General features: G+C 48.4%; 11 protein-coding genes across 11 annotated transcripts; 6 read left to right on the top strand and 5 right to left on the bottom strand.

Moving 5' to 3' along the window:
- Nucleotides 1-300: 300 nt before the first annotated feature.
- On the bottom strand, nucleotides 301-2,058 carry N7455_008771 (cytochrome P450; the record flags this gene model as incomplete). The annotated part of the gene is made up of 5 exons (XM_040957950.2): nucleotides 1,811-2,058; nucleotides 919-1,754; nucleotides 753-860; nucleotides 529-695; nucleotides 301-475 (listed from the first exon to the last, which is right to left on the bottom strand). Exons 1-5 carry the CDS (start codon nucleotides 1,998-2,000, stop codon nucleotides 301-303), a joined length of 1,476 nt encoding a protein of 491 aa, XP_040811711.2. The 5' UTR covers nucleotides 2,001-2,058.
- Nucleotides 2,059-2,923: 865 nt separating this feature from the next.
- On the bottom strand, nucleotides 2,924-4,772 carry N7455_008770 (fungal specific transcription factor domain-containing protein; the record flags this gene model as incomplete). The annotated part of the gene is made up of 3 exons (XM_065605970.1): nucleotides 2,924-3,956; nucleotides 4,013-4,293; nucleotides 4,692-4,772. The coding sequence occupies 3 exons, from the start codon at nucleotides 4,770-4,772 to the stop codon at nucleotides 2,924-2,926; spliced, it is 1,395 nt and encodes a 464-aa protein (XP_065460919.1).
- A 1,127-nt stretch (nucleotides 4,773-5,899) lies between these two features.
- Nucleotides 5,900-7,858, top strand: N7455_008769 (uncharacterized protein; the record flags this gene model as incomplete). The annotated part of the gene is made up of 1 exon (XM_040957968.2): nucleotides 5,900-7,858. One exon carries the CDS (start codon nucleotides 5,900-5,902, stop codon nucleotides 7,856-7,858), a length of 1,959 nt encoding a protein of 652 aa, XP_040811683.2.
- A 713-nt stretch (nucleotides 7,859-8,571) lies between these two features.
- N7455_008768 (uncharacterized protein) lies at nucleotides 8,572-10,376 on the top strand (the record flags this gene model as incomplete). Its single annotated transcript, XM_040957927.2, has 5 exons — nucleotides 8,572-8,745; nucleotides 8,803-8,872; nucleotides 8,934-9,032; nucleotides 9,094-9,247; nucleotides 9,317-10,376. 5 exons carry the CDS (start codon nucleotides 8,572-8,574, stop codon nucleotides 10,374-10,376), a joined length of 1,557 nt encoding a protein of 518 aa, XP_040811673.2.
- A 910-nt stretch (nucleotides 10,377-11,286) lies between these two features.
- Nucleotides 11,287-12,679, top strand: N7455_008767 (fungal specific transcription factor domain-containing protein; the record flags this gene model as incomplete). Its single annotated transcript, XM_040957844.2, has 2 exons — nucleotides 11,287-11,768; nucleotides 11,836-12,679. The coding sequence occupies 2 exons, from the start codon at nucleotides 11,287-11,289 to the stop codon at nucleotides 12,677-12,679; spliced, it is 1,326 nt and encodes a 441-aa protein (XP_040811603.2).
- Nucleotides 12,680-12,764: 85 nt separating this feature from the next.
- On the bottom strand, nucleotides 12,765-15,664 carry N7455_008766 (beta-glucosidase; the record flags this gene model as incomplete). The annotated part of the gene is made up of 4 exons (XM_040957909.2): nucleotides 15,404-15,664; nucleotides 14,741-15,347; nucleotides 13,402-14,668; nucleotides 12,765-13,331 (listed from the first exon to the last, which is right to left on the bottom strand). Exons 1-4 carry the CDS (start codon nucleotides 15,522-15,524, stop codon nucleotides 12,765-12,767), a joined length of 2,562 nt encoding a protein of 853 aa, XP_040811608.2. The 5' UTR covers nucleotides 15,525-15,664.
- A 509-nt stretch (nucleotides 15,665-16,173) lies between these two features.
- N7455_008765 (uncharacterized protein) lies at nucleotides 16,174-17,938 on the top strand (the record flags this gene model as incomplete). The annotated part of the gene is made up of 2 exons (XM_040957914.2): nucleotides 16,174-17,390; nucleotides 17,466-17,938. The coding sequence occupies 2 exons, from the start codon at nucleotides 16,174-16,176 to the stop codon at nucleotides 17,824-17,826; spliced, it is 1,578 nt and encodes a 525-aa protein (XP_040811714.2). The 3' UTR covers nucleotides 17,827-17,938.
- A 1,527-nt stretch (nucleotides 17,939-19,465) lies between these two features.
- N7455_008764 (bifunctional terpene synthase/polyprenyl synthetase family protein) lies at nucleotides 19,466-22,376 on the top strand. The gene is made up of 11 exons (XM_040957887.2): nucleotides 19,466-19,840; nucleotides 19,894-19,925; nucleotides 19,984-20,249; nucleotides 20,299-20,843; nucleotides 20,913-20,971; nucleotides 21,037-21,191; nucleotides 21,245-21,405; nucleotides 21,458-21,559; nucleotides 21,612-21,672; nucleotides 21,726-21,810; nucleotides 21,870-22,376. Exons 1-11 carry the CDS (start codon nucleotides 19,489-19,491, stop codon nucleotides 22,335-22,337), a joined length of 2,286 nt encoding a protein of 761 aa, XP_040811590.2. The 5' UTR covers nucleotides 19,466-19,488; the 3' UTR covers nucleotides 22,338-22,376.
- Nucleotides 22,377-23,013: 637 nt separating this feature from the next.
- N7455_008763 (alpha/beta hydrolase) lies at nucleotides 23,014-23,775 on the top strand (the record flags this gene model as incomplete). The annotated part of the gene is made up of 1 exon (XM_040957910.2): nucleotides 23,014-23,775. The coding sequence occupies one exon, from the start codon at nucleotides 23,014-23,016 to the stop codon at nucleotides 23,773-23,775; it is 762 nt and encodes a 253-aa protein (XP_040811696.2).
- Nucleotides 23,776-24,010: 235 nt separating this feature from the next.
- Nucleotides 24,011-24,831, bottom strand: N7455_008762 (alpha/beta hydrolase; the record flags this gene model as incomplete). The annotated part of the gene is made up of 2 exons (XM_040957934.2): nucleotides 24,011-24,361; nucleotides 24,421-24,831. 2 exons carry the CDS (start codon nucleotides 24,829-24,831, stop codon nucleotides 24,011-24,013), a joined length of 762 nt encoding a protein of 253 aa, XP_040811700.2.
- Nucleotides 24,832-25,619: 788 nt separating this feature from the next.
- Nucleotides 25,620-26,413, bottom strand: N7455_008761 (uncharacterized protein; the record flags this gene model as incomplete). Its single annotated transcript, XM_040957886.2, has 2 exons — nucleotides 25,620-26,206; nucleotides 26,314-26,413. 2 exons carry the CDS (start codon nucleotides 26,411-26,413, stop codon nucleotides 25,620-25,622), a joined length of 687 nt encoding a protein of 228 aa, XP_040811589.2.
- Between the last annotated feature and the right edge of the window lie 413 nt (nucleotides 26,414-26,826).

The raw sequence follows: 26,826 nt of genomic DNA, 5'->3' as shown, positions 1-26,826 counted from the left end.
GGAACTATTCTTATACACAAAGAATGTATAAACGGAGACGAACAAAAAGTACACTGGCATTGATATTGTGGTTTTGTTACTTGTCTTTGTTACTCCGAGTAAGCATCGGAGATACAAGGATGATAACAAAGTGATCAGCGTATCAAAGATTACAGCTTGGAAGCTGCTTTGTCTTCTCTTTGGTAGGGTTGATCATGAGCTTGATATACAATGTCATTTTTGAGCCGATGCTCGGGCAGTGTTATCATGATCGCATAAAGGTGAACCCCTCGATATAGATGTGAAGTCAAACGACGCAAACTATGGGTTAGGAACCCGCTTGATGCGGACTCTGAATCCATCACCTCTTGCTTTTGGAACACCAAAGCCATACTCCCTATGTGTGACGATGTTGTCTGCCGTCACCCCATATAGATCCATATCGAATTTCCGTACCATCATGGAAATGACCAGGTACAACTCCGCCAAAGCCAGACTAAATTCCGGGTAAGCCTTCGAAATACAGGGAGGAGGTAGGGTATAACTTACTGGTTGCCCAGGCACTGCCTAGAACCCTTACTGAAGGTGACAATCATATGCTCCAGGCGCTCGCCGGCTGCTTCAGCCCGGATCCAGCGTTCAGGGTCAAAGGTATGCGGATCAGGGAACAAATTCTTATTTGTATGAACAAAATGAGTGGAAGTACTCATTAGGGACTGTTGAGGTACATGGATGCGTTAGCGTTGTCGATCTCGGAGAATATAGAACCTTACGTTTGGTGGAATTGTCCACTGCTTGTATTTCAGGGCTTCATCGGGTGCACGTCGGGGTAGACGAGTTATGACGCCGGAGAGCCGAAGTCCCTCATTTATCACTCCTCTCTGAAACAAAGTTCGTTGATTAGTCTCGTCTTTGAATACCGCATATTGCATTGCTTACCATGTAGGGAAGTTTTTCAAGTTCGGCCCATGTGCTAGACGGGGATTGCTCAAGCTCCTCGCGGAGCTTTAGAAGCAGGGACTTGTCATTGAGCAAGTGGAACATGCAGATCTTCAATGTTCCTGTTGTAGTCTCTGTGCCTCCACCGATCAAGGAAAAGCCTTCGTCCTGCAGGCGATCTAGTGTTCTTTCTTGCGCAGGCAAGGAAGGGTCGCATAGAGCACCGAACATTGTTACTTGACCATCGACTTTCCCTTCATTTTGAAGTGCAACATCGGCTTGCGCACGAACCAGCTTTTGCAGTCGCAAGATGTTGGCTGCATGGGGCCAAAGCTTTCCAAGCACCTCATCAGGGATGTACTTTGAAAGATCCAAAAGGAAAGGAAAAAACTTCAACACATGAACTACAGAGGCAAGACTCAAGATAGAGTCTGCAACTTCGTTGTTGAAATTGACATCATCCAAGTAGTCAAGGCTCACACCATGTGCGTACTCTGAGATAATATCCGCAGTCAGAGCCGAAGATGCAGCATCCAGCTGCACAATTGTGCCTTGATCACAGGCTAGGTTGAGACGTTTGACAAGCTTTTGCACTTTGCGCTGGATCATGTCTTCCAAGCCTGCAATTGACTTCTTGGAGAAGTAGTTGCTCAGGATAGATCGACGCGAACTGTGCAGGCTGTGATCCACAGTCGCAAACATGGACATTGGTTGACCTGCCAGCCGCACAAGTCTCGGGTCTTTGTCTCTCCTCCTGGTCGGGCCAGCGTAGATCTCCGTATAAAAGTCGGGATCTGCCACATGAAGCTCATGAGGAGTAATGCGCACAATAGGACCTTGAAAACATTTAGTATTGAGATATGATCCAATGTCTCGAATGATAATTCCTTACCATATTGCTCATGCATTCTCTCTATCTCCCACAAATACCGGCCACCCAAGACCACATTGTAATAAAATTCATACAAACTTGTTAGGGCAGCTAGTTTCGGCCCGGGGAATTTGCTCAGGGGATGGAATTGTAGCCGGTAGATCACCACCCCGAAAACGAAGGAAAGGAAACCGAGCCACAGTAGTAGCATGGTGATGTGTTTGATGCTGAAAATTCAGCCAAAGTTTGAGAGAGATACTTAACCAACCGCAAGGGGTTGTGTTCGTGTATAAATCCAAATTGAGAATGTTTACCAATCGCTCTAGCTGGGATTGGATACCGAGTACCGGAGTAGAAACGCTAACTTAAGCTAACCTTACGATTGCTACGTGGCATCCCCCAGAAACCCCGCTAGTAGGTTAGACACGGAATAGCAATTTCCAAGGTTTGTTCGGATATGAGGTCAATGTTCTCCGGCGCTACTTTTCTGCAAGGATTCAAACGGATTTAACGGGCTTGCCCGACCGCTATGTGGATGTCCGTGGAGGTAGGGATATGCCCGGGGTGCCCCGGGGGGCATTCAATAAAAAGTCATTAATATATTTCTGGAGCAGCCTGAAATATTGCGAATTGCTGAATTGGAGTTTCAATTCAACTTTACGTGATGGTTGTGTCAGGTCCCAGGGCGTCCAGGGGTGTTGGGTTAGTATCGAAGTGACTAGTTATGTACACCAATGGAATATACGTAGTTCACAAGCATATCGGATTGGCACCTGGCCGAGATTGAGATATAAAGTATAAGACCGGGATGTTGGTATTTCTACACCAACCTGTCGAGATGCATATACACTAAGGCAGGCTGTGCATGCACCGGATATAAATGGCTGAACCTCCTGAAACCTGGCCTCTTCCCCTTTGGGGCTCACCTCTTGCCGCTTTTTGACCTCCGGGTAAAACTGAGCATGTCCCACGTGAGTCCACGGGTGCCTGGACCTGCTGACGTAACCACTCACGGGCCACTGTTTCCAAGGCCGAGGTCCACCAGTCACCCGTAGACCCTCATTAATTTGCACCTCATCTTGTAAACCTTTGGATCAAAAATCATCAATAGCAGTTCATATGATAAGGTATTGACTAGAACAAAGACGCGAGGGATTGATACAGAGAGATGGAGTTGAGTATTTCTGGCTCGCTCTCATCTGGCATCAAGTCCAGCTCCTCCCACATCTCTTGTCCATGCACTGCATTTGGCTGGTGAATTGCACGATGTATATCGCCAGTCCCACGGCTATCCGCCAACCGTCTGACTAATTTTGCTGTTGGTAAAACACTGCGTACATCTTCTGCTGGTTTCCCCGCCCTAGAGACTAGCTCCTTGATTTCCTCGTCTGAGATGAGATGCATGGCTTCCATCAAAATACCAACGCTCTGTCGGGATAACGGACTACCCGCGCCTGCCACTTCCAGAGATTTAATTAGACGGGCCAAGCCTTGCTTGCATTCAGGTAATCGCGGGGAGGAGAGTTCAGACAGGGCCAGCATCGCCAGCACTACGCCCGCTGTGAAGCACTGGAAACACAGTTGAGCGGCAGAGGTAGTATTCCCAAGGATAAGTAAGATATTTTGCCATCGACATATACTCGACATGCGTAACGCAGAAGTGAATAATTGGTCACGGATCGTGGTATCTGACCTATCTTGCGTTTCGACTGGACCATCATGTAATCGGACATTGAGGTACCTCTTACTGAGAAGGAACGGGCGGAACAGTATCAAGTGTTTGTAGTCATACGTCACCTGCAGCGTTAGTGCTTGCAGGGAAAAGACACGCAGAGCAGCGTCGTTAACCATGTTCTGATCTTCCGAGAAGCTGTCAAGCTTGAGTTCTCGTGGGACGGTCTTCTCCCAATCTAGCAGACGGGAATAGGTGCGCTTGATATGAGGTAGGCGTATGCTATGTGCTGTTGGGTCGGCAATCGAGTATAGCTGTGCTTTGTAGCGGTTGTACGAGAAGATCGTCACGGGTTTGAACGTGCCATCTACTCGTACCTCGTATGATCCGATCTCCGGGCAGGTGGCCAGCGTGTCATCCAGGTCTTCCGGCTCGGAGACGTTGAACTGCACGGTTGGGAGAATTGATGGTTTCCCGTACGCTTGTGCGATGTACCTGGAACAGAGTGTTAAATTGATTCATGTGTATATACGGATGAGAGCAAAACTCACACATCGACCATGTAGATGGACCACCAAACTCGACGTCGTACCTGTACCTGAATGGGATCCAGGTGTCCCCACGTGGTCTCGTCATGAATGCTCATCGCCTGCGCCGCTCGCGATCCCAGTCCGGACATGGTGAAGGAGAGCTGCGTCTTGCGTTCTAGAAGGTATGCAATGGACATCAGAACCGCACAAGCGACAGATTCTAGGGTGGCTTCTCGGAGGATCCAGAATATATGATTCTCCACAGCCTCGATCCATATTGCCCTGGACTGCTGAGGATTAAACTGTGGATCCAGAGAATGTAGAGTTTCGTGATTGGAAAAAAGGGCTCCAATAATTAAGACTGCCAGCAGCAACAGTAAGAATGGCTTTTCAGATGGGAGAATGCCCTCTGTCTGAAGAATGGTGACTAGACGCGCCCGAAAGCTCGGCTCGTGGAACAAGGAAAGGTACCAATGATTCGCTTGGAGATACGCATCTAATAAGGCCAGAGTAATTGGTGCCGAGGGGAGGTGTATCCCAATTAGTTCTACGATTGGTATTCTCGATCCTCGGAATTGGGGCTGATTGTTTGCTGGGGTTCCATCAGGAATGGCGTCCGAGTCCCGCAGGGTGGTCATATGATTGCGAAAGAGCTGCTTGAGGTTAGATCGAAGAAAGGGTTGATAGCAAAGAATCTTACCTCCTGGACATGATGAAAGGTTGAATGAGCTCGTTCTCGCTGGCTGGTGACCAGATCTGTAGCATCGTTGCCACTGGGCATCTGTGGCTGTAGACTGGGTCTCGGATCGTGCGAAGGGGTTGTTTCTGTAAACTGTGGACGATGCTCAGGGCGTTTCCTGTTTTGTGACTGCCGAGCCCCGATAGTTTGTCTACACATTAGCTATATAGTATCATACCATAGCCCTGTCACACTCACTTTCGTCGCTTGTTTACAACATTCGTACATTCCGCCTCAGAGCGAATGCACAACTGGCAGGGCCGGGTATCATCACACTGGAACGAGTGAGTAACATCCGCGATATATGACAAGAGAGAAAGACCTTGAGTTTCTGTCGTCGACACCTGGCACAGGCGGATTGGACTCTGGAGGGTGCCATACTAGCGGAATATAACAGTAGAATAGGCAGATCCGGTGGAAGTCGGATGTTCGAAGGTTTATGTCATAGTGGAGACCATTGCCGAGGGATCTACTCCCCGCACTACTTACTCCGTGTACAGTTCCAATCGACCTGCATCCTTCACATCCATCAGATCTACTCATGTCCATCTATTATTGAGTTTAATATATGTTAATCGATGCATGAAAGTTCAACAGGGCGAATTATGATATATCTGAGGTAAGGTGCTGGACATCCATTGTCAGACTGGTCACTGGTGACATCTATGATCCCTCCAGGGCCAGTATCTACATAAATACGAGACCACTCTATGCCCTACCTCTATAGCTTCACCTTGATTTCCATCGCAGCCGCCCGGCGCAATTCCTTTCGAAAGACCCTGCTGGCCGGACGTTTGGGAATGCGACTGCAAAAAACCTTCTAACTCTGCTGGTGCGACTCGATAGGGGGAGGTGAATGTAAGATAGTTATCTGGCACACCATGTATATATACGAAGAAAATAATATACTTCTATGTTCTATGTGGGCTCTTGAGTCACCAGATGGATTATATCCGGTGGAAGATACCCGGTATACCCAAAATGTGGGTACAAAAGAGATTAGTAGCCAATAGGATCTACGTTATATCCGGTGGAACTGGGGTATCAAAAACGGGTACCATATGGAGAACCTCGGTTGTGATCAACGCTATACGGAGCTTATATAGGGTGTACCTGGAGGAAACCGATACCCCAACTTCATTTCCCCACATACAAACTGAACAGACAAGATGGTATCAAGCACCAGAAAGCCCTCATCATCCACGGATGGCTTCTTCCAATCCATCCCCACTGTTCCCCCGGCATATACCTTCGTCAACGATGGGTCCGCAAATTCCAGCTCCCTGACCGCTTCGGATGATTCAGCCCTCGCTAGAATTCTCAAACTCTACCTGCCACGCGAATCCTCAGTTGGTGTCTCAGTCCACAACCTATCGCGTCGTGCACTGGATCCAGTTATCCTGAACTTGGCGACCGATGCCGAGGTGAACCCACCTATCATTCGACCACTTAATACCTTCGGTAACGAGAATCGCGTTGACCCATTAATCACCGGAGAAGGATGGAGAAAACTGAAAATCATTGGACAAGAGGAGGGTTTGGTTACAGCAGCCTACAATGAGAGCAATGAACAATGGAATCGACGTGTGCATCAGTTCGCACTAAACCATGTGTGGTCGCCCAGTGCTGCGATGACGGGCTGTCCAGCCTCGATGACAGACGGAGCGGCCAAATTGCTGGCGGCACGCCTGGACGATGTGGATGGTGACCAGCCTGGCCGTCGTGCGGTTCTCCAAGAAGCATACAGACGTCTTGTATCAGATGACCCTAGTGAGGCTTGGACTAGTGGACAATGGATGACAGAGAGAACGGGTGGCAGTGATGTGCGGGAGACGGAGACACTGGCGCGGCGTTTGACGACACACGAGATATCGCAAGATGTCGAACAGGGACGAGATATCGATGCCCATGGATTGCAACTTGGTCCGTGGCGCATCGACGGGTTCAAGTGGTTCAGCAGTGCCACTGACTCTGACATGGCCCTGTTACTTGCGCAGACTGAGAAGGGTCTCAGCCTCTTCTTCGCCCCTATGCGGCGTCGCTCCGAAAAGCAGAGTACTGCGAGCGAGTTGAACGGCATTCGTATACAGCGTTTGAAGAACAAGCTGGGCACGAAATCTCTACCCACGGCGGAGTTGGAGTTGAAGGGGGTCCGTGGATGGCTGGTCGGAGAGGAAGGAAAGGGCATCAATGCCATCTCGACCGTGCTTAATATCACCCGACTCTATTGCGCTGGTGGATCAGCAGCAGGCTGGGGCCGCGGCCTATCCATTTGCAGGGCGTACACTCGCATCCGGAAGACGCGTGGAGTGCTTCTACAGGAGAATGTGCCGCATGTGCGATGGATGGCGGACGAGATGGTGAAGTACTCTGCGGCAATGCACTTCACATTCTTCGGGGTTGCGCTGCAGGGTGCCATCGAGCAGAGCTGGGACTCCATGGTCCGCAGTACCAACGCTGCTGGACTTATCCCACAAAACTCTGTCAAGGCTGCCACTCTCCTGCGTCTGATCACACCTGCCCTGAAGGCCACTGTTAGTGTGAATTCGACTCACGGACTTCGCGCATGTATGGAATGCCTGGGTGGCGTTGGTTACTGTGAGAATAATGAAGATGGCGGTATCCTGAACATCGCCAAGATCTATCGAGACACAACTGTCAATGCCATCTGGGAGGGCACAGTCAGTGTGATGGCGGAGGACGTTATTCGAGTTCTTACCGATAAACGGTTGCAGGGTGAGAGGTCGGCGTGCTTTGTTTTGGTTGAATGGACAAAGACTATTTTGAAGAGCTGCCAAACGAGGTTTGTGGAGGAGTGTGCTATTGTGGAAGGAAGATTAAACGCTCTTTTTGAGATCACACGGAGTACAAACAGGGAGGAACTCTTGTGGCGCGGGAGGGATATTTTGCAACATATCGCGGCTATAGTGTCCTCGTGCCTGCTCATGTACGATGCATCGACCGATGGTGATGAGCGCGCCAAACAGATAGCCTCTAGGTGGGTGCGCTCACAAGCACTCGTGGGTGCCAGAGCCAGCTTGAAGTCATCTTGGCAGCATGAGTCTGGCAATGATCGATTGATCTTTTTGGGTGAAGCCACATCGGTCTCTAGGTCGGCGAAGATCTGATTACTACACACTGATGATTCGAGGGATATTATGTATCCATTTTGGATGCTTCGCCACCAGCCTTTTATTTTACTTATTATATTGAACCATTATCTAAAGCCGCATGACACCGTTCTAACGATCCCTATCCTGTATTTTTGGGTATGAATGGTTTTGCTAGCAAAGAGATATTGCGAGAATGCTGTATACATAGGAAATGATAGAGATTCATGTGCAAGATTGATAGTTGATTGAGGGAGAGAGAGAGATCTAGAAGGAAGAACCTATCTGCGTGATGATATGTCATCCTATAATTGAACATTGGAAGAAATTGTATTTGGTGGGGGTTTTCTAGTTATGTGAATAATGCTATATCAACAAAGACCTTATTGATTTAAGCTGGCACTTTGACCTAATATCGTCGGTTACATATACAAAGCTAGGTACCGGTACCGGTGATTTTCGGTCATGCTCGGGCCCTGCGACTAAGGGAGTGACGAGCTCATTTCAATCTTCGCTTTATTTCGACTTTCCCAAGCTCGGCAAACATACACTATGGAAACCCAATTACCCCGCAGATGTGATCTCTCTCGCAGCTATTTCTCTGCCCCGGAATTGTTCGTGGCGAGCGCGGGGGGTTGTGGGGAAGTGCGCAGTATATAAACGTCAACCGATAGACCGTCTTGTGCTATTCTGTTTCTCCCCAGAAAGCACATTTGTCAATATATTTTGCTATGTCTACATCAAAACCATCCAGCGTCAGAGAGGTCGAAAATTCCTTCCCTGATAAAGGTCTGGAGGCGACCCCAAATCTCCACCAGGCATATATAGAAGCCGGGTTGAACATCGAGGATGCGGATTTCCTTGCCAACTTTTCAGATGAAAGAAGAAAGAAATGTGTTCGAAAGGTCAGCATAAATCCTGCCATTGGTCTAGTTCCCTGAGACATTTAACACTCGATTTAGGTTGATTGGCGTCTCTGCTCTGTGTTGATGATTCTTTATCTTTGTTCCTACATTGACCGAGCAAATATTGGTGATTTTGCCATTGCCCCTGCTTCTTGGCCTTTTCCTTTGCTAATTCAGGAATCTCATAGGAAATGCTAAAATTGAAGGCCTACTGCCGGATTTGAACATGTCTGGCACTCAGTACAATATTGCTCTCGCAATCTTCTTTGTCCCTTATGTGCTTTGTGGTAAGGGGAAGCTTCGATATATAATTCATCACTTGTTTTATGGATATTGACTTCATTGCAGAGGTTCCTAGCAATATTCTGCTCGGCAAATTCAAGAAGCCATCTGTTTATTTGGGGATATTGACATTTGCCTGGGGCACCGTTATAACGGTCACGGGGCTCGTCCAAAACTTTTCTGCCCTTTGTGCAACTCGCTTCCTCCTAGGCGTATTTGAGTAAGGCCATTTATTTCTTCCTTACCTCAGACAATCAAGTGGCTAATCTATTATACATCATCTTGATAGAGCCGGATTCTTCCCCGCAGCTGTTTGGCTGGTTTCTCGATGGTATTTGCAGCATGAAACCCAAACCAGACTTGCACTTTTCTATACTGCAAGTTCACTATCTGGCGCATTCTCTGGGCTCCTCGCATTTGGTCTCACAAAAATGGATGGCATTGGTGGCTATGCTGGCTGGAGATGGATCTTCATTATTGAAGGAGCCGCATCTGTGTTCCTAGCATTTGTCTGCTTTTTCTGTCTCGTGGACTCACCCGAGCTGTCCACTAAATGGCTTGAACCTGATGAAATTCGGTATCTGTTACTAAGGAAACAAGCCGAGAGAGGCCGCATTGTGGTCGACGAAAACGCGGATAAATTTGACTGGAAAACATTGTTCAGTGTCTTTAAGGATTCGCACCTTTACCTACAAGTCCTCAATATCTGGTCTAATACGGTTCCCAATTACGGTCTGAAGTTTTCCCTTCCCCAGATCATCACTAATATGGGATATACTGCGGCGAATGCTCAACTGCTCTCGATTCCGCCATATATCGCTGGTGCCATATCTGCATACCTATTTGCACTCCTTGCGGACAAATTAAGGTGGCGTATGCCGATCATTGTTAGCGGTCAATTGTTGGTTATTATTGCATTTGCGGTCCTCTTCTCGCTAGCCGAGAGTATCAAGGATAATATTGCGGCTTGCTATTTCGCAGTTGTTCTCGCTTGCATTGGCCTATACCCGATCATTCCCGGAACCAACGCGTGGACATCCAATAACCTTGCCGGGCCAAGAAAGCAATCCATGGGCATCGCCTTCATGCTAAGCCTAGGTAATGCAGGCGGCCTCGTGGGTTCCTTTATATACATTGAGCGCGAAGCCCCGATGTACCCCACCGGATTTGGAAGCTCTTTTGCGTTTGCCGCGGCAGGAGTGGCGGCAAGTATCATCCTGGAAGTCAAGCTGTGGTATACCAATAAACGGAACGCGGAGATGAGCAGAGAGGAAATTTACACCAAATATACCGATCACGAGTTACAGTTGATGGGTGACCGTTCGCCGATGTTCAAGTATATACTTTGAGCTGGGAATTTTCTTTTCTGTCCTTGTTTGCCAAATAGTGATCAATTAGGGTTGGTATTGGTTGGGATCAACGAGAGAACAATAACAAAGCAATTTTATATTTCTGCCCCAAACGTCTATGGATATAATCGTTTCTTACTTGTTCGGCACTGTCCTTGGTATAGAGAACAGAGAGTATGACCGGGAAAAGGTTGTTGACAGCTCTACGGCTATGAAAAGGAAATGAAAGATTACCACATAATCTACTACCTCTATACTATGTTTTATATTATAGATGCTACCTATAGATGATATGCGTTGGTAACCCAACAGTTCTAGGGCTGTTAGTTAGGGCATCACCTGCTCATTACGTAAACATATGGATGGCCCGGGCCCGGTGACTGGCTTACTAAGCGTAGTCTGAGCGGGCCCGGGCGCTCCCGAGCCCTGGAGGTCTCTGATCCCACTCATCGTGACTTTATAGAGAACGACTTCCGGAACTACCGACGATTTAAAGTGACTTCCTGGGGATCGACCGCTTCCTTATTTTCACGTATAAAATGTTGGCTCTACTGTTTTATTCTTACTCATGATGTTACAGGGGACTCAATCCACTCGTACAGATATATCAACCCAGGCATGCGATACATGTCGCAAGCGAAAGGTAAAATGCAAACTCCAACGGTCCGGGCATATCATGTCGCGGTGCGTGCGATGTGAGCATTTAAACCTGTCATGCACGTTTGATTTACCGTCGAAGATCAGAGGACCCAAAAAGCGGTACGCCGTATTACCCGCTTGCTGGAATTCCCTGGCCATGTCCTAACTCCCATGAAGGTACCCTACAGAGATACGACCGCAAGCACATCATGTTCCAACAGTTCCACACAGGACTGATGATCTCTGCGATCGAGCTCTGTTTAAAGCGATTATGCAAGACTATCTGGATTACATCTACCCAATGGTTCCGATTGTTCATCGTCCGTCATTCCGGAAAGCACTTCAGGAGGACCAAGACCGTGAGGATGATGGGTTCCTTGCGCTCATTCTATCCATCGCTGCGCTGGTAGTGGCTACCATGAGAAGCAGATTCCAGGCCTACCAATCAGATTCGTACTCCTTGAGGTTCTCATCCCGCAAGGAGTTCATTCACTTCTGTTACCAGAAAGTGATGGGGCTGAAAACATCCTCGTATTTCGACGAGCTCAATTTTCAGAAATTTACTGTTCCGTATCTATTTTTCGCGGCTTACCTACAGCTTGGAGATCACAATTGGGCCCGTATGTTGAGTGTAGAAGCGATGCAAATCGCGCGTCTTCTGAATCTTCATCGGATTTCGGACTACGACGGTCTCAATTGCATCGAGACTCAACTACGCAAGAAAGGGTTCTGGCTTATTTTTTATTGTTTCGTGTGAGTATCATCAGATCTTCGGAAAACCTTTGTGTTCGCGAAGTTAACACGGTTATTTATCCTCTAGCCACGCTCATCTGCAAAATTTACTCGGGGAGCGACTCACTTATCTGGATCCAGTTTTGCTAAATTCCATCAATCCAGAAGATCTCATGCCGCTCGAAGTGGATGATGAATTTATCTTTGAACACGAGGTGCTTGCAAATTCCAACAACGAACCATGCTTAGTGTCAGGCTTTATCTTTCATTCGCGCGTGTTTTGGGCCGCGATCAGAAGCTCCCATCCAAGCACAGTTGCAGATGATCCGTGCGCATGTATCAGAGCCAAGGACCCTCGGGCACAAGTCTTGTACTTCCAAGAGCGCCTGGATTGTCTCCAGAATCTACTCATCGATATTCCCTCGTTTCTCCAACCATGGGAGTCAACCCCGGAAAATTTCAACGAGGGTGTCATTGACGAGAATACAAAAGCCATTCAATTGCAACTCTCATCACTGCGAGCAAATCTACACGTCACCCATCTTTGGCTGCAGAGTCTCATCTTGGATCAGTTGGAAGCCGCACAGTCTCATCATCAAGCTCAGCCTTCAGCAACAAATACCAAACCCGCAGGTTTGGATCAAAGATCGCTTTGGTTGGAGAGGGAAAAGCTTTGCCGTCAGTTGTTCTTCATTCTATTTCATTTTCCACGCTTGAGTTTGGAGGCGAATGGTTTACATCTCGCCAACAAAGTGCGCGATATCATGACAAGTCTTCTGGCCTGTCCATTTCACCCTGATGATCCCATATCAAAACAAGCGGCCGAATATGTTCAACTGTCCACTGACATACTGTCCCGACTGGACAGCAGTGAAAGCATGAACACCATGCATCTACAGACATGGGTAGATACAGATCGTATCCAGAGATGACTGCCAAGATAATAATGATTCCTCTTTACATACATGTGTAAAGTGTTGACCCGACAAGGAAAATTCATAGCGCAATATCTGATTATCAATTGGCTACCTGCCAACCCCCAGACCAGAACACTGTTTCGTTCAGATCCAAAGAGCCTTCTAAGAAGTCTCCGCGACTGCTTGTTCCAACCATGACTTTGTAGGCCCCACTGTGACTACACCAACTTCCACTCTTCTCATCCCAGAAGCTTGTTGCACGAATCAGATCCAGCGGAATCGTTACAACTTCTTCCGACAATGGTTCTAGCAAACACTTGCGGAACTCCTTGAGTTCCTTGACAGGGCGCTTGATAGGCGGAGACACCGGAGCCACATATACTTGGAGGACCTCTGCACCGGTTCTCGACCCCGTGTTTTGCACCTTACACTTTATTTTCAGATGGCTGTTTGAATCCCTGATCAGCTCCAGATCCGAGAGCTTGAAAGTGGTGTAGGAAAGTCCGTGGCCAAAGGGGAACAGTGGGTCGATTTCCAACCCGTCGTAGTATCGATATCCCACATAGACATCTTCTCCATACAGAACTCGGCCACCCTCGGATCGATAATTGAAGAAGGTGGGATTGTCTTTCAGGCGTCGAGGGAATGTAAGAGGAAGCTTGCCAGACTGTTCAGAGAGCACATGGTTGTCAGTTACCGTTATTCTGCATGAGCGATGGGCATGCAGGAATACTTACTGGATTTACATCACCAAATACGACGTCAGCAATACCATTGCCTGTCTCGTTTCCTCCATACCACGCGTGGATAATGCTTTTAGCTTTGTGAACCCAAGGCATCTCGACGGGAGTGCCACTTTGAATGACAATAGCGGTGCTGGGATTGGCATCCAACACTTGTGAGATCAACTCATCCGTATAGGGCGGCAAGGCCATGTGCGACCTGTCCTCGCCCTCCGATTCCCATTCGGCGCTCAGTCCTGCAATTAGGATGACCTGGTCGACATTTGAAGCCAATTTAACAGCCTCAGCGATACCATCCTGAGGGGAGAGGCGTTTGCATGCCCCAAAGCGGAATCCACCGTGTCCGAAATCGACCACACCAGGGACTCTGAATGTGCTGGTTTTGCCACATCCCCATTGCACATGGATCTTGTATTTCCGACCAGCTTCTAACTCCAAAGCTGCTGTGTCCTCCAATGTGCCACTGCCGAAAAAGCTGGTTCCGGGTCTTTGTATGTCGGCGTTGTTGATGAGAAGCTCACCGTCGACGAATAGCTTTGCTGTGCCATGAACGGTAAGACCGAAATCGTACATCCCGGACTCTTCAGGAATGAAATATCCCTCTGCATCTGCATACCAAGTCTTATGCAAATCCGGATGATTATAGTCCATGAAAATGATCATCGAATCGGTTTCGTGCCGTTGCTCGAGAGGCTTTCTGGTGGCCAGGGTTGGAGGATCATTGAAAATGTTCAAGGTAAACCCAACCAGATCATCCTCGCTACGAAGGCGCTTTCCGAGAAGGGGCAGCATTTGATGACCGTAGATACCCTGTGCAAACTCCACATCGCTCAGAGCTGAAGCGGAGATACCATCGAAGGGTGTCACAGCATAGTATGGGTTCAATGCCGCACTGCCACCTCCACAATAGGTTGCAATTTTGGCGTTAGGTCCAATGATTGCGACCTTTTTGCTTTTGTTTAATGGGAGAATATTACCTTCGTTCTTCAGAAGTACGATCGCTTCGGACGCAATTTTTCTCAGTAGCGCTCGGTCTTCGGGTCGATTTAGCTGTGTCTCTGGAGCCCGCTCAGGGACGCCTGACTTGCTTGCCTTTTGCACGAGTTTCAGAACTGCTCTGACCCGATCGTTCAATGCACCAAGTGGGACTTTGTTGGATGTGATGGCGTGTGTCAAGGCAGCGCCGCGCCATCTTGGAGGGCCTGGCATCTCCAAATCTAGACCCGCCACCACGGCTTCGGATGTACTGTATGTTCCGAACCTGAAAGAGAAGCAAAGCGTTGATTAGCATACTTGAATCCGCACCATTTGGGAAAAGCAAGGGAGTTGTTACCAGTCACTCATCACCAATCCGTCCCAGCCCCATTCTCCACGGAGAATATCTTGCAACAAGGTCTTATTCTCAGCCGCATGTACACCATTCACTTTATTGTACGCCGTCATTACTGCGTCGGGGCTCCCAAGGGCGATCGCAATCTGAAACGGGAGCAAGTAAATTTCCCTCAGCGCTCGATCGGTCACGATAGAGCTGACAGCCATACGCTCATGCTCTTGATCATTGCAAACAAAGTGCTTGAGAGTTGCGCTGATATTCCTCTCCTTCAGTCCCCTGCAGTAGTGACCCGCGAGAACACCAGACAGGATTGGGTCTTCAGAGTACGACTCGAAGCCTCTTCCTCCCAGTGGACCGCGCGCAATGTTGATTGTTGGACCAAGTAAAACGTGTGCGCCTTTGGCTTTCGCTTCTGCGGCGAGCACATGTCCGATCTCAACAGCGAGGTCTCGATCAAATGTTGCGCCGATTGCAGTCCCGCATGGCAAGCATGCGGCAGGAACGCTGCTGAAAAAGCGAGTGCCCCGTACTCCATTGGGACCATCTGAAACTCGAATCGAGGGGATACCTAGCCTTGGTATGGGAACGGTATGCCAAAAGTCCTCGCCTGTGAATGAAAAAGGGTCAGCTTCATCTCTCATGTTTGTGGACGCCAATACGCACCTGTTAAAAGCGCGACTTTTTCATCTTGTGTGAGTTGTTTGAGAATCACATCGATGTCAGCATTTGCGATTTGCACAAACGATTCGTCCACCTCATTGATCGCGGTGTCAACAAACGGCATTTTGTCTAAGTGGTGTTTGAAAGCAAAGGATAAAAATCTCCCACATCAAGGAAATGGCACGCTGCCTATGTATCTTGGGCTCTAGTGCCTGTGAGAGAGTACCCATTTTTTTTTTTTGCTTCGTTCTGCGCGTCACGCAGCACTTTCGCGAATTCTCGGAGTGTACATCGACACATCGCGGACTGATTGGGTTGACATTGAACGACATGATTGGTTGTCACCTGATTTTTATTGTGGGTTTCTCCGTTTCTCCGTTTCTCCTTTTCTCCGCGTCCCAGCAACTGGCTCAATGCCGACCCCATCCCCATGTACTCCGCAAAATCCATCCCGCAATTGCTGCCGGAGAAGTTCATGCAGTCGAACCATGTCAGCGGGGATATGAAAGACCGGATTGTGGTGGGAACTCACCCAATTGATTGGTCGACATACCCTTCCATCGCTCTTGATTGTCTCTAAACCAACACGGTTTAGGAATTTCTGCAGCGCCTTGAAACGAAATTGTGAAAAGCCATGATCATGAGAACAGGGACCATCGGAAATCTCGGCAAGAGTCATCGCCCTTGGTTGATAAAAGGCTCATACAACCCCTCGGTTTGTTTTGCCCACAAGCCTTCTACCTTTCGCGGGAACTATCTGAACCGTCCACACTATGGGGGTCAATCCTACAAAGAATCCTAGCAACTCTGTTCCAGTTGACCATCTGACTACTGTCCTCCCAGCAGATGGTATTCCTTGGTGGAAGAAGGGGCATCTTTTGCGTCTGAACTTTATCATCCTTTCTTTGGTGTTGTACTCATCTGCCAACGGGTATGACGGATCTTTAATGAATGGTCTTGAAGCCCTCGACCAGTGGAAAACATTCATGGACCATCCAGCTGGCGCTTGGCTTGGATGGATCAATGCAATCTACTGGCTCGGATGTGGTGTCGGATACCCAACTGCGTCGTGGATTGCCAATCGCTATGGACGCAAGCCAGGAGTTTACACGGGATATATCTTCCTGATTCTCGGCAGTGTCCTCCAAGCAGCGGCACCAAATGACACGGCATTCTTACTGGCCCGTCTATTCTTGGGAGTTGCTTCTGCCCTGTTTGGAAACGCTGTTCCCCTCTTAATCAACGAAATTGCCTACCCGACCCACCGTGGGATCCTCAATTCTCTTTTCATGTCGGGATGGTACGTTGGTGGAACAGTCGCGGCTTGGGTGGTCTTCGCTACACGGACATACTCATCTGGTTGGTCCTGGCGACTTCCATCACTCCTGCAAGCGCTGGTGCCACTTGTTGCTTTACCTGGATTTTTCTTTGCCCCAGAGAGCCCTCGGTGGTTGGTTTCGGTTGACCGGGAGGAGGAAGCACGTGAAATACTTACAAAATACCATGCTGCGGGTGATGCTTCCTCGCCTTTGGTGAACTACGAATTCCAGGAGATTCTTCACACCATTCGGGCAGAGAGGGAGGCAAGTAATAACGGTTCCTACGCAGAGATGGTCAAGACACCGGGTAACCGTCGTCGGTTGATGATTTCTATCAGCTTGGGAATGTTTGCCCAGTGGGTTGGCAATGGTGTGATTTCATACTACCTGGCCCTAATTCTGACATCTATTGGAGTCACAAATGTTCGAGACCAGACTCTTATTTCCGCTTGCCTGCAGATGTGGGATCTAGTGTTTGCTGCAACTGGAGCCTTTTTGATTGATCGGCTAGGACGCCGTCCACTTTTCATAGCCTCGGCCGTGATTATGTTTGTGAGTTATGTGCTTGTCACAGCTCTTTCAGGGTCCTTCGCGATGACCGGCGATACTACAACTGGTGCTGCCGTCATCCCGTTCCTTTTCATTTTCTTCGCAGGATATTGTGTTGCTCTGTGAGTTTTCCCTGCCTAGTACTCCCGCTCCCCTCTCCATATTTATAGTTGCTAATAAACCTCATCTGTTGTCAGAACCCCCTTCCTCACCTCATATCCCTGCGAAATCTGGCCCTTCCGCCTCCGATCCCGCGGTCTGACCGTCACATGGGTCTCCACGATTGTTGGCATGTTTTTCAACACATTCGTCAATCCCATTGCATTGGGTGCCATTGCATGGAAATATTATATTGTGTTCATTGTTGTGCTGATCATATTCGGTGTCACGGCATACTTCTTCTACCCCGAAACCAAAGGCTACTCACTGGAGCAAATCGCCGTGATCTTCGACGGCCCAGATGCTCTGGTGGGAAGTGGTGAGGACCATAAGATCCCGGTGGATATCCACGATGATTCAAAATCTGGCTCATCGACTGTCCATAACGAACTGGCTTGAGTGGAACTCGAACTCCAAGCAGGAAAGAGATGTTTAGCCATGATCGGATAGACATGCTAGGCGCTGACTGACTAGATCAATCTCATACGAATGCGAAATGAATATGAAAAAGCTGTATTGTTCAAGCGAGGCAGTAAGAGGCGTAGATAAGTCAACTCCATATAATCAAATTCTGTCGCTCCAGATCGGGAATTGTGGTCTCATAATATAACACAGTGAGGATTTTTGACGGTGTCGTCTAACTTTCCCTCTCGAGCCCGACCCAGTAAGGTAGTAATAGTTAGCCTTACATCACAGGTACAGAAGTAGGACATTGAATCGGATAAGCTTGGTCCCACGCTAGTGGTATGCAAGAGTAGGCGACCAAGGGGCGGGAATGCAGAGAAAAAGTACTGCCGCGCTTCATTCCCAGACCCACTAGGACTTTACAGACCACAAAAAAACAGGGTTTTGCTCTTAGCTGGGAGGTCCCCCAAAGCAGGAAATGTAACACGCATGGTAATTGTGTACTCTGTACTCCGTACATGTCTCTAATGTAACAAAAGTGACATCGATATATAAAGGGGCTAATCCCTCTTGGGTATAGTCCATGATCACCACGCATTACTCAATTAGCACGTGATCCGGCTTGCTTTTGAGCCCATTCTGACATCTACGAATTACCCGGTGATCCTCCAGGGCTTTGGGAAACAGTTGTAAAAGCGGCGAGAATCTAAAATAGGCAACACAAATGACGATCCTGGATAGCTGCATGTGTACATATGCGCTACTCCGTACTTACTGCGTCTAGGCTGTTCCGGGAATCTTCCCGAACTCTCTCATCTCCACCATATATCCACATCTCCCGCCCGGATGCAACTCGCCAAATTAAAACACACAAGCGCGGGCCCAGTCGGCCGTTTTACAAAGGTCCCTCCGAGCATGCCGGTTGTGACTAGGCTACGGAGTAGATAACGAGGGGGAAAATACTCCGTGATGCACTAACGCGCTTGTATGTTATTGGCGCAGCCCGTTTGCGCGAGCGGGATGCAACTAAAGTGTAACTAACGGGGCTGGCTAAGTGGAATTTAGTAACTTTTCAATGGCTCCCTATCTATGGACTAAATGAACGAAAGCCGGAATTTTTTACTTTCCCCGCAGCACATGGCTACACACTGGTGGATATTTCCAACTTGGCGTTAAATCAAAGTTAATGCCAACGATGTGTTGTCCTTTCCCAAGTTTAATCCTTCAGAGTCCACTCAAAGAGGCAAGAGCAAACGGACTGGGTATATGATCGACCTCTCAATTTGATGTGTGACATGGTATATACTGACCGATACAAGATAGGAGCTTCCAAGATGCATGGAAGGACGAAAACGTGTTTTAGATTGACCTGTAGGGGTGGAGAACATATTGTCTCACTTTAGAAGTGTTAATGGCGCAGCCAATGACGGTCATTGGTTGTATGACACGTTAATTGATTATGGGGCTGGCCTGATGCAAGGTAGTAGCCCTAGTCTCAAGGTTCCTTGCGTGTATATCGTACGGTAGAAAACGAGGAAACCGGCATCGGAACAGAACGTCTATAGTATCGGTCTAAACTAGCGTAGCCAGCTGTCTCAGCACGGTCTAGTTTTCCAATTCCATTATTTATACGACCCGGTTCCCCTCGGCTAAGAGATGTGCGTTGTACAGCATCGCATTTTCTCGAATCACACAAAGCAACAATTGTCAATGACCATGGGGGATAAAATAGCCGATGACTATGCGGAGGCCATTGATCCCGAAATTTACGCCAACAATCCCGCATATTCCTCCCTCTTTAACCCATATATTCACAAGCAAACGGTAATTGCCGATCATGTTTCAGTACAATGCCACATCGACCTCAATGGAATTGATGCCGTTGGGTCGAAGTTCGGCAATCTGAATGCACATGCTGGTAATTTTGTTTCGCTATGTGCGCCAAACTGCCTACCTGAACGATTTGCCCTTGTCGCGTACACCGTGGAATATGCATTCCTTCATGATGGTATGTTTGAATATATCGCTAGTCCATTTACCACAACTAACACCGAGACACAGATGAAACCGATAATGCTGCTGACCAAGAAGCTGTATGAAAGCCAGAACTCTTCCAATTTGTGCGAATCAAGAAACTTATGCGTTATTTAGATGTCGCTTGAAAACGAGATGCTTCATCAAGCTATTAACCAGAGCGGTATGAAGTCTGTATCGACCAGAGTTTCACCCAGAGCACAGCGCAAAGCCGAGGTCCAGGCCAAGATCGCGGCCGAGTACCTGCGTCTGGATCCCGTATTCGGCGAATTTTTCCTTAAAGCCTGGCAGACATTCACCACGTCGGTACAGGATGTGAGAAGTCTTGAATTCCCTAGTCTAGACGACTACCTGGCGTTCAGAATCGTCGATGCAGCGGCAGAGTATGTCAGCCCATCCCTAGTTCGAGAACTCAATCTGACCATTTCAAAGCTGGACTCTCTATAATTTCCGATGGGGATCAGGCATCACCCTCACCCCAGAGGAAGAAAAGATGGCTGACCCTATGAGCTATGCCGCATATGCGGAATTATGCTTGGTGAATGACTTGTTCTCTTGGGACAAGGAATACGCGGCGCATATCAAAACCAATGGGGATGTGCCATTGGTCAATGCAGTGCATATTGTCGCGGTTACACAGGGTCTGACGCACTGCGCGGCAAAGGCAGTTGTCCAGGCCGAGGTCCGAGCACACGAAGAGCGATTTTGTTTGTTGAAAGAACAGTACGAGGCAACGTCTAACCCGTCCGATTCGGTTCTCAGGTGGCTGAGGCTGCTCGAGCACTCCATGGCTGGAAACTGGGTTTGGAGTCTTTGTACTCGTCGTTACTTCAAGGGCGACCGCAATCCTTATAAAGACCACCTTGAAAAGTATGGAAGCGACGCTGTGCGGGTTTTGACGATACCAGAGCAGCTTCGTAACTCCAAACAAGAGGCCAAAGACACCCCACCGAGTGTGCTCAAAGATACAACTCCAAGTAAGTAAAAGACCATGGCCCAGCTGGGATACCTATTCCCAACAAACGAGACTGACAATATCTGAAAAGAAGACACAGAGAGTGACGTGCTGGCTAAGTACTCTCCTCGGTATCCCACAGTGGACGAGGTAAGTTTCCATCTCTAAAAGTCGTCGAAGGCGAGGAGACCCGAGTGCTAACTGGAAATCGACAGCCCGTGTTGGATCCCTACACCTATATTAGCTCCCTACCTTCTAAGAATGTGAGACAGACATTGATAGCAGCTCTGAACTCATGGTACAAGGTGCCAGTGAAGGCCCTCTTGATCATAGAGGGTGCAGTCAACTTCCTGCACAACTCGTCATTACTGTAACCAGCCCGACTCAACTTGAAATTGTTTCTGCTCACTGACATCTAAATAGACTCGATGACATCCAGGATGGAAGTGTCCTCAGACGCGGAAAGCCAGTGGCGCATCAGATATTCGGCGTTGGCCAAACCATCAATACAGCGACATATCTGATGAATGAAGCCTTGTGTCTTGTCCAGATGCTTTCACCATCTGCGGTCTCAGTTTACACAGGTACTCTACCCGAAAGCCATACTTGCGAGAATTCTCGGACTAACAGGAATAGATGAAATGCGTAACCTGCAGCTCGGACAGGGACGCGATCTCCACTGGAGCTACCATACCCATGTACCAACCCCTGCGCAATATATCAGCATGGTTGACGGCAGTACGTATTGGCATATTCATCTTTATGCACCCACTTACTGATCATATCACAGAGACTGGAGGTTTATTCCGTCTCATCAGCCGTCTCATGAGATCAGAGGCCACGGTGAACAGGTATTGCAACCCCCATCTCACAGTAAATCAGGATCCAGGCTAACATATTCCAGTGACCTTGATATAAGTCAGTTTGCGACCTTGCTTGGAAGACACTTCCAGATCCGAGATGACTACCAGAACCTTCAAAGCGAAGATGTAAGCCATCTCTCACATTGTGGCTCGCAGCCCGGATCCTAGCTAATACGTTGCTGTAGTACACAAAGAACAAGGGCTTCTGTGACGATCTCGACGAAGGAAAGCTATCTTTCCCGGTCATACTATCAATGCAATCACCCGGCTTCTCCAACACAACGTTATCAAGCGTGTTTAAGGGTTCCCAAAAAGGCGAAACCATGACGCTTGAGATGAAGCAGTACCTCCTGGAGGAGATCACTACTCGGGGAGCTTTCACCGAAACTAAAGCCGTTTTGAGGAAATTGCACACCGAACTTCTACGCCTCCTTATGGAGACTGAAAAGCAAGCCGGTGGCATAGAGAACTGGGCGCTGCGGTTGTTGATTATGAAGCTCGACATCGGCGATGAAAAGAAAAAGGTAACACACAAGACTGATTCTCACTGGAAGGTCAATCAGCGACGGGCGTGGAAAGGAAGTCAGAAGAATGGTCGGCCTATTGATAAAGCTTGCTTTTTGAAGGCTATGGAAGAGGCGCTTCAGAAATGAGTCTCGATCACGGAGCAATCTTACCTAGATGTTTATGAGGATACGATATAGATACATATGTGGTTCGCACTGGCGTTTTTGAAATACATTTACATTTTCTTCGCACTATGGAGCACCATAAGCCGTTCTCCGAAAAGTCAACTAGCACATATAGTTGGCAAACCCGGGAATTTGGTTTCTGGTCTTACGTATCCCCCCACTCGTCGTGGTATGTTGGCCAATGCCATGGCTGATCGGTGTCCCAAATTTGTTGTAGATTCACCGTCTCTTCGGCCACTTTCCCGTCCCCCTCTTCCGTTTGGCTTTTATCATTCAAACCAGGCCGAACGAGCCTTATTGCACGCTTTGGATCTTACATATGCTTTCCATACAAGTTCGGGAGGCTGAGGGTCTCTAGCCTCGGGATGAATTGATCTATATGAGAAAGAACACTGGTCAAAGTACACCACAGGACTAGATTCTCATGACAATGAGTTATACATCAACTTAGAAGATACAGTCAGAGTCAAAAAGACATTGCCCTATTGTCACACTCGGGACTGGTTTCTTGGCTCGTACGCATCGGGTTACTCCAAAACCTTAGGTACCCCTCAACACCATCACCGAAACTATTTCTTCCAATCTCCGATTAGCCTTCGAATATAATTACACTCTCTGCTTATCTACAATCCCTCTCATGTCATCAATTATCAAACCCACTATCATTCTCGTGCATGGTGCATGGCATGGCTCATGGTGCTGGAAATTCCAAATCCCCGCACTTGAGGCTCTCGGCTATGCCGTAGAGGCCGTGGACCTACCATGTGTTAGTGGGGTATCTGGTACGACACAGTTCGACGACGCGGACCACGTACGATCTTTCGTGGAATCGCAGATATCTATGGGTAAGCGCGTCGTTGTGCTAGCGCATTCCTACGGCGGACCTATTGCAAGCGCTGCCATCAAGGGACTTTCCGATAAAGGCGTACTGGGGATGATCGCTCTATCTGCGTTTATCTTTCCTGGGGGCATGGACCAAGGCGCGGTAATTCGCGACATGGGTGGTTTGCCCTACGTGATCTGGGACGTGCCGAGTGAAGGTCTTTTCCAAACGAAGGACCCCCGAAGCTTGTTCTTCCCGCCGGATGTGTCGGCGGATCTAGTTGACTGGGCGGTACCGCAGCTTCTCCCTCAGAGTATGGCTGCCAATATGGGGATTGTGCCCCCTCAAGCCTGGCAGGATGACTCTTATACTGGCAGACTGGGCTATATTAGGTGCACTGCTGATGTCGTCATTCCAATGGAACAGCAGGACGCCATGGTAGAAGGCGCCGGTGGACAGGGGAAATGGGTAGTTCGCACTCTTGAAGGATCCAGTCACAGTCCCTTCCTTTCGCGACCACATGAAGTAGCCACTGCAGTTGAGGAGATCGTGAATGCTTTTGAAGCCAGGATTTGAATGTAGCAATGAGTGATAAGCCGTCATCGAGTTGGTCGGATTTGTACTAGCCCCTAGATCCGGGGGCTCTCGGGATATTGGAAACAATAAGTGGAATATGGCGAATAGAGGAGGTACTATCAATGGATCAACTCAATGCATTATTAAGCACTCGTGGTGTCTCGTATGGGACAAGTAAAAGGCCCCCAACAACTATAAGGTCTCCTCTTAGCAAAGTCAAAATCTGAGTTGCTTTTCATAGGAATTGGTCAATGATCTCTCGAGTCAGTCCCATCGTCTCGTCGATCCGATCCAAGAACGGCGCGCAGTGACTATACCCCAGCTCCCTGACGATCCACTCCTTCTGCGTAGCGGCCATCATGCCGAATTGCGCCTCCTTTGGCACCGCACGATCCTCAGTGGTGACGATAAACGCCAATCGCCCTTCGAACGCCTCATCTTCCCAGGCCGGATGGGGCTGTGGCGAGGTGAAAGCTACGCTCGAATGCGGTTTTAGTTCAGCGGTCAAGGCCTGGGCCAAGGCCGGATCGACATCGGCAGCGAAGTAGTTAATGGGGTCATCTGCGATATTGAGATTCGCCGAGGGCTGCAACACGTCAGCGATTTAATTGCAAATTCAATCTAGTGGGAGTGTAGAGGCCCTACCTGATCGACCAAGATCCAGGGGGGCAGGTTTCCTCCCTGAAGACCCCAACAACTGAAGCCTTCAGGCACGAGGAAGGCCGCTAGGAATAGCAGTCCAATGACGCCTCCGGCTTTTCCTTCTCGCGCCCGCTGCGATTTGGCTAGCCCGGTAGCTGCTGCAGCGCCGGGCATGCCGCCATAAGAGTACATGAAGACCAGAACATCTTTGCCTTCATCCTCCACGAGCGATTTAAGGGTCACAGTAATAGCATCGGTGTCGGCCTGGCAGGTGGTTGTGGTCGGATCCTCGGGGTTGAATGAGGGGTATGCCGCGAAGTGGATATCGTAGCCAGCGACCGTGAGAGCTTGGAAAAATGGCTGGTAGAATGACGGGGCGATCCAAGCTCCAGGAACAAATAGGATAGTGGTCATTGTGTTAGACGGTAGATGTGCCACGGAAGGAACCCCGCAAATGGCGGATAAAGTCTTAATATATTACTTACACTAGACCGGTCGGCAACGGAGTACTGAGCCTCCTAAGGATATTTCATTTCCACTTGCAGGGGTTCGCTCAACGTGCATGCATTTTCCGGTTTAGTGGCTCCATGCCAAATAGCCCCAATATCGTGAGTACCCTGATTGGACCGCCAGTTATCGTGAAGCATGGGTGTGTTGGGGGCGGAAAATTAAATACAGGGGAGTATATACTTTGACCAAGGTATAATCAAGAAGAAAGATCAAAGTAGATGAATGTCACTCCTCCTGAGTTATGCCCCAAAACAATGAGGTTGTTAGTCACGGCCTGGGATCCTGGTCTGTGGGGCTGGTAATCTGTCGGTAGCAACAGAAAGCGTTTACCGTCCCGAATAAATCCATTCTTCTTCAATGAACAAAGCAGAACGGAATGAGTGTATATACTGGGGTATAGGAGCTAACACAATCGCCGTGGAGTTTACAAAAAGCCCATAGTCTGTCCTGAGGCACTTCAAAATATCCCAGCTCTGTGCTCTTTCCAGTTCCTGAAAAATGAGAGCGACCCATATAAATGTTCCATTGGCTTTCCCGCGCATCTGATCTCGGACTTGGCACCCTAGAGCCTCATCTTCCACGAGAGCAGCAATATTCGATATTTTGTGATCAATATATATGTCAACGGCCAATGATACCTTTTCTGCGTTTTCTTTCAGTCCAAGGCTTAGGCTTGGCCGCAGATTTCCCAGTCAGAAACCACCTTCAATGTCGATTCTGTTTCGCCCGGATATGAGCCATTTTACATGAGCCTTGGATGTGCAATGCGTGATTAGGTTGAGAAGTTTAGACCGATCTGTCTCGCATTCATCAAGGGCGTCGATGATTAAATATGTGCTCTTTAAGGGCGGGTCCTCGAGCATGTCCATGAAGATGTTTGACAAAGCTTGCCATGCGTTAACATCCTCAAATAGCTGCTTACCAGACTTGTCATATTCTCTCCGCACATGGGAAATAAGAGCCGGTCGCCGTTCGACCAGCATAGAAATCAGACTTCGCATAACTGAAGTAGCATTGTTAATTCGTGCGTCGGTGGTTTGACAGAAAAAAGAGGCGATAGTAGAGGTGTCATGAACGGTCTTGGTCAACTCATCGATAATTCCACATAGAAGCATTGTTTTGCCCTTTCCGGGATCCCCTTTGATCCATAGGAGCTGAAAGTGGTCTTTATAGAGCCATTCATTGAAATCATCATGGTCAAGCACCCAACTGTACGCATCCTTCAGTAATCCTTCTTTGAAGCTTTCGATGCGACTCTTGTCATACGACGACTCGTCACCTGCAAATCCCGAACACAGGCTGCATTTGCCGATATTTGAGCATCATCTTAACAAGTGAAAAGTATTTTAGTGAGTATTCATCCTGCACTGCTTCCCCTTAACTTACCAGTCCCGGAGTAAAAGTTTGCATTGAGGAGACCACTATTGTGAGCTATTTGCAGTCCTGAATTATATCCTGTGAAAGATGCCTCCAGAGTTCTAGCCATAGTGTCGAAATGAGCACCGTATTGACCAAGGCAGTTTAAAAGAACAACATTCTTCCTGGGGATTCCGGATGTGAGAATGAGGGGTGAACAGGTCACCCTGGCCGACTATCCCCTGCCCGACTATTGGCCGCACATAAGCCGTATGCCCAAAGCCCAGCCCCGCGGGGGTTTCGAATAATGTTCAAGTAGCTTCACGTTCTAGATCTTACTGAAAGAGATGTCCGGTGCTGTTTGATCGTGTTTATTTGGAACGACGTGCGGATCGAAATCGTCGATACATAGATGTTCCGGAGTTGTTGCTTTGGATGCCTGAGGCGTGGAACCCCTGTTCGCCAGGATCTGCTACCTTCTCCACCCCCACCATTATCCTCGATGTACTTTCAGCCTCCAAAAATATTATTCTAACTGCATAT

Source organism: Penicillium solitum (genome assembly GCF_028829755.1).
Source record: "Penicillium solitum strain IBT 25940 chromosome Unknown utg000005l_segment0_segment0, whole genome shotgun sequence".
Classification (NCBI taxonomy): Eukaryota; Fungi; Ascomycota; class Eurotiomycetes; order Eurotiales; family Aspergillaceae; genus Penicillium; species Penicillium solitum.
Note: the sequence above shows the minus strand (reverse complement) of the source record. Positions and strands in the feature narration are given on the sequence as shown.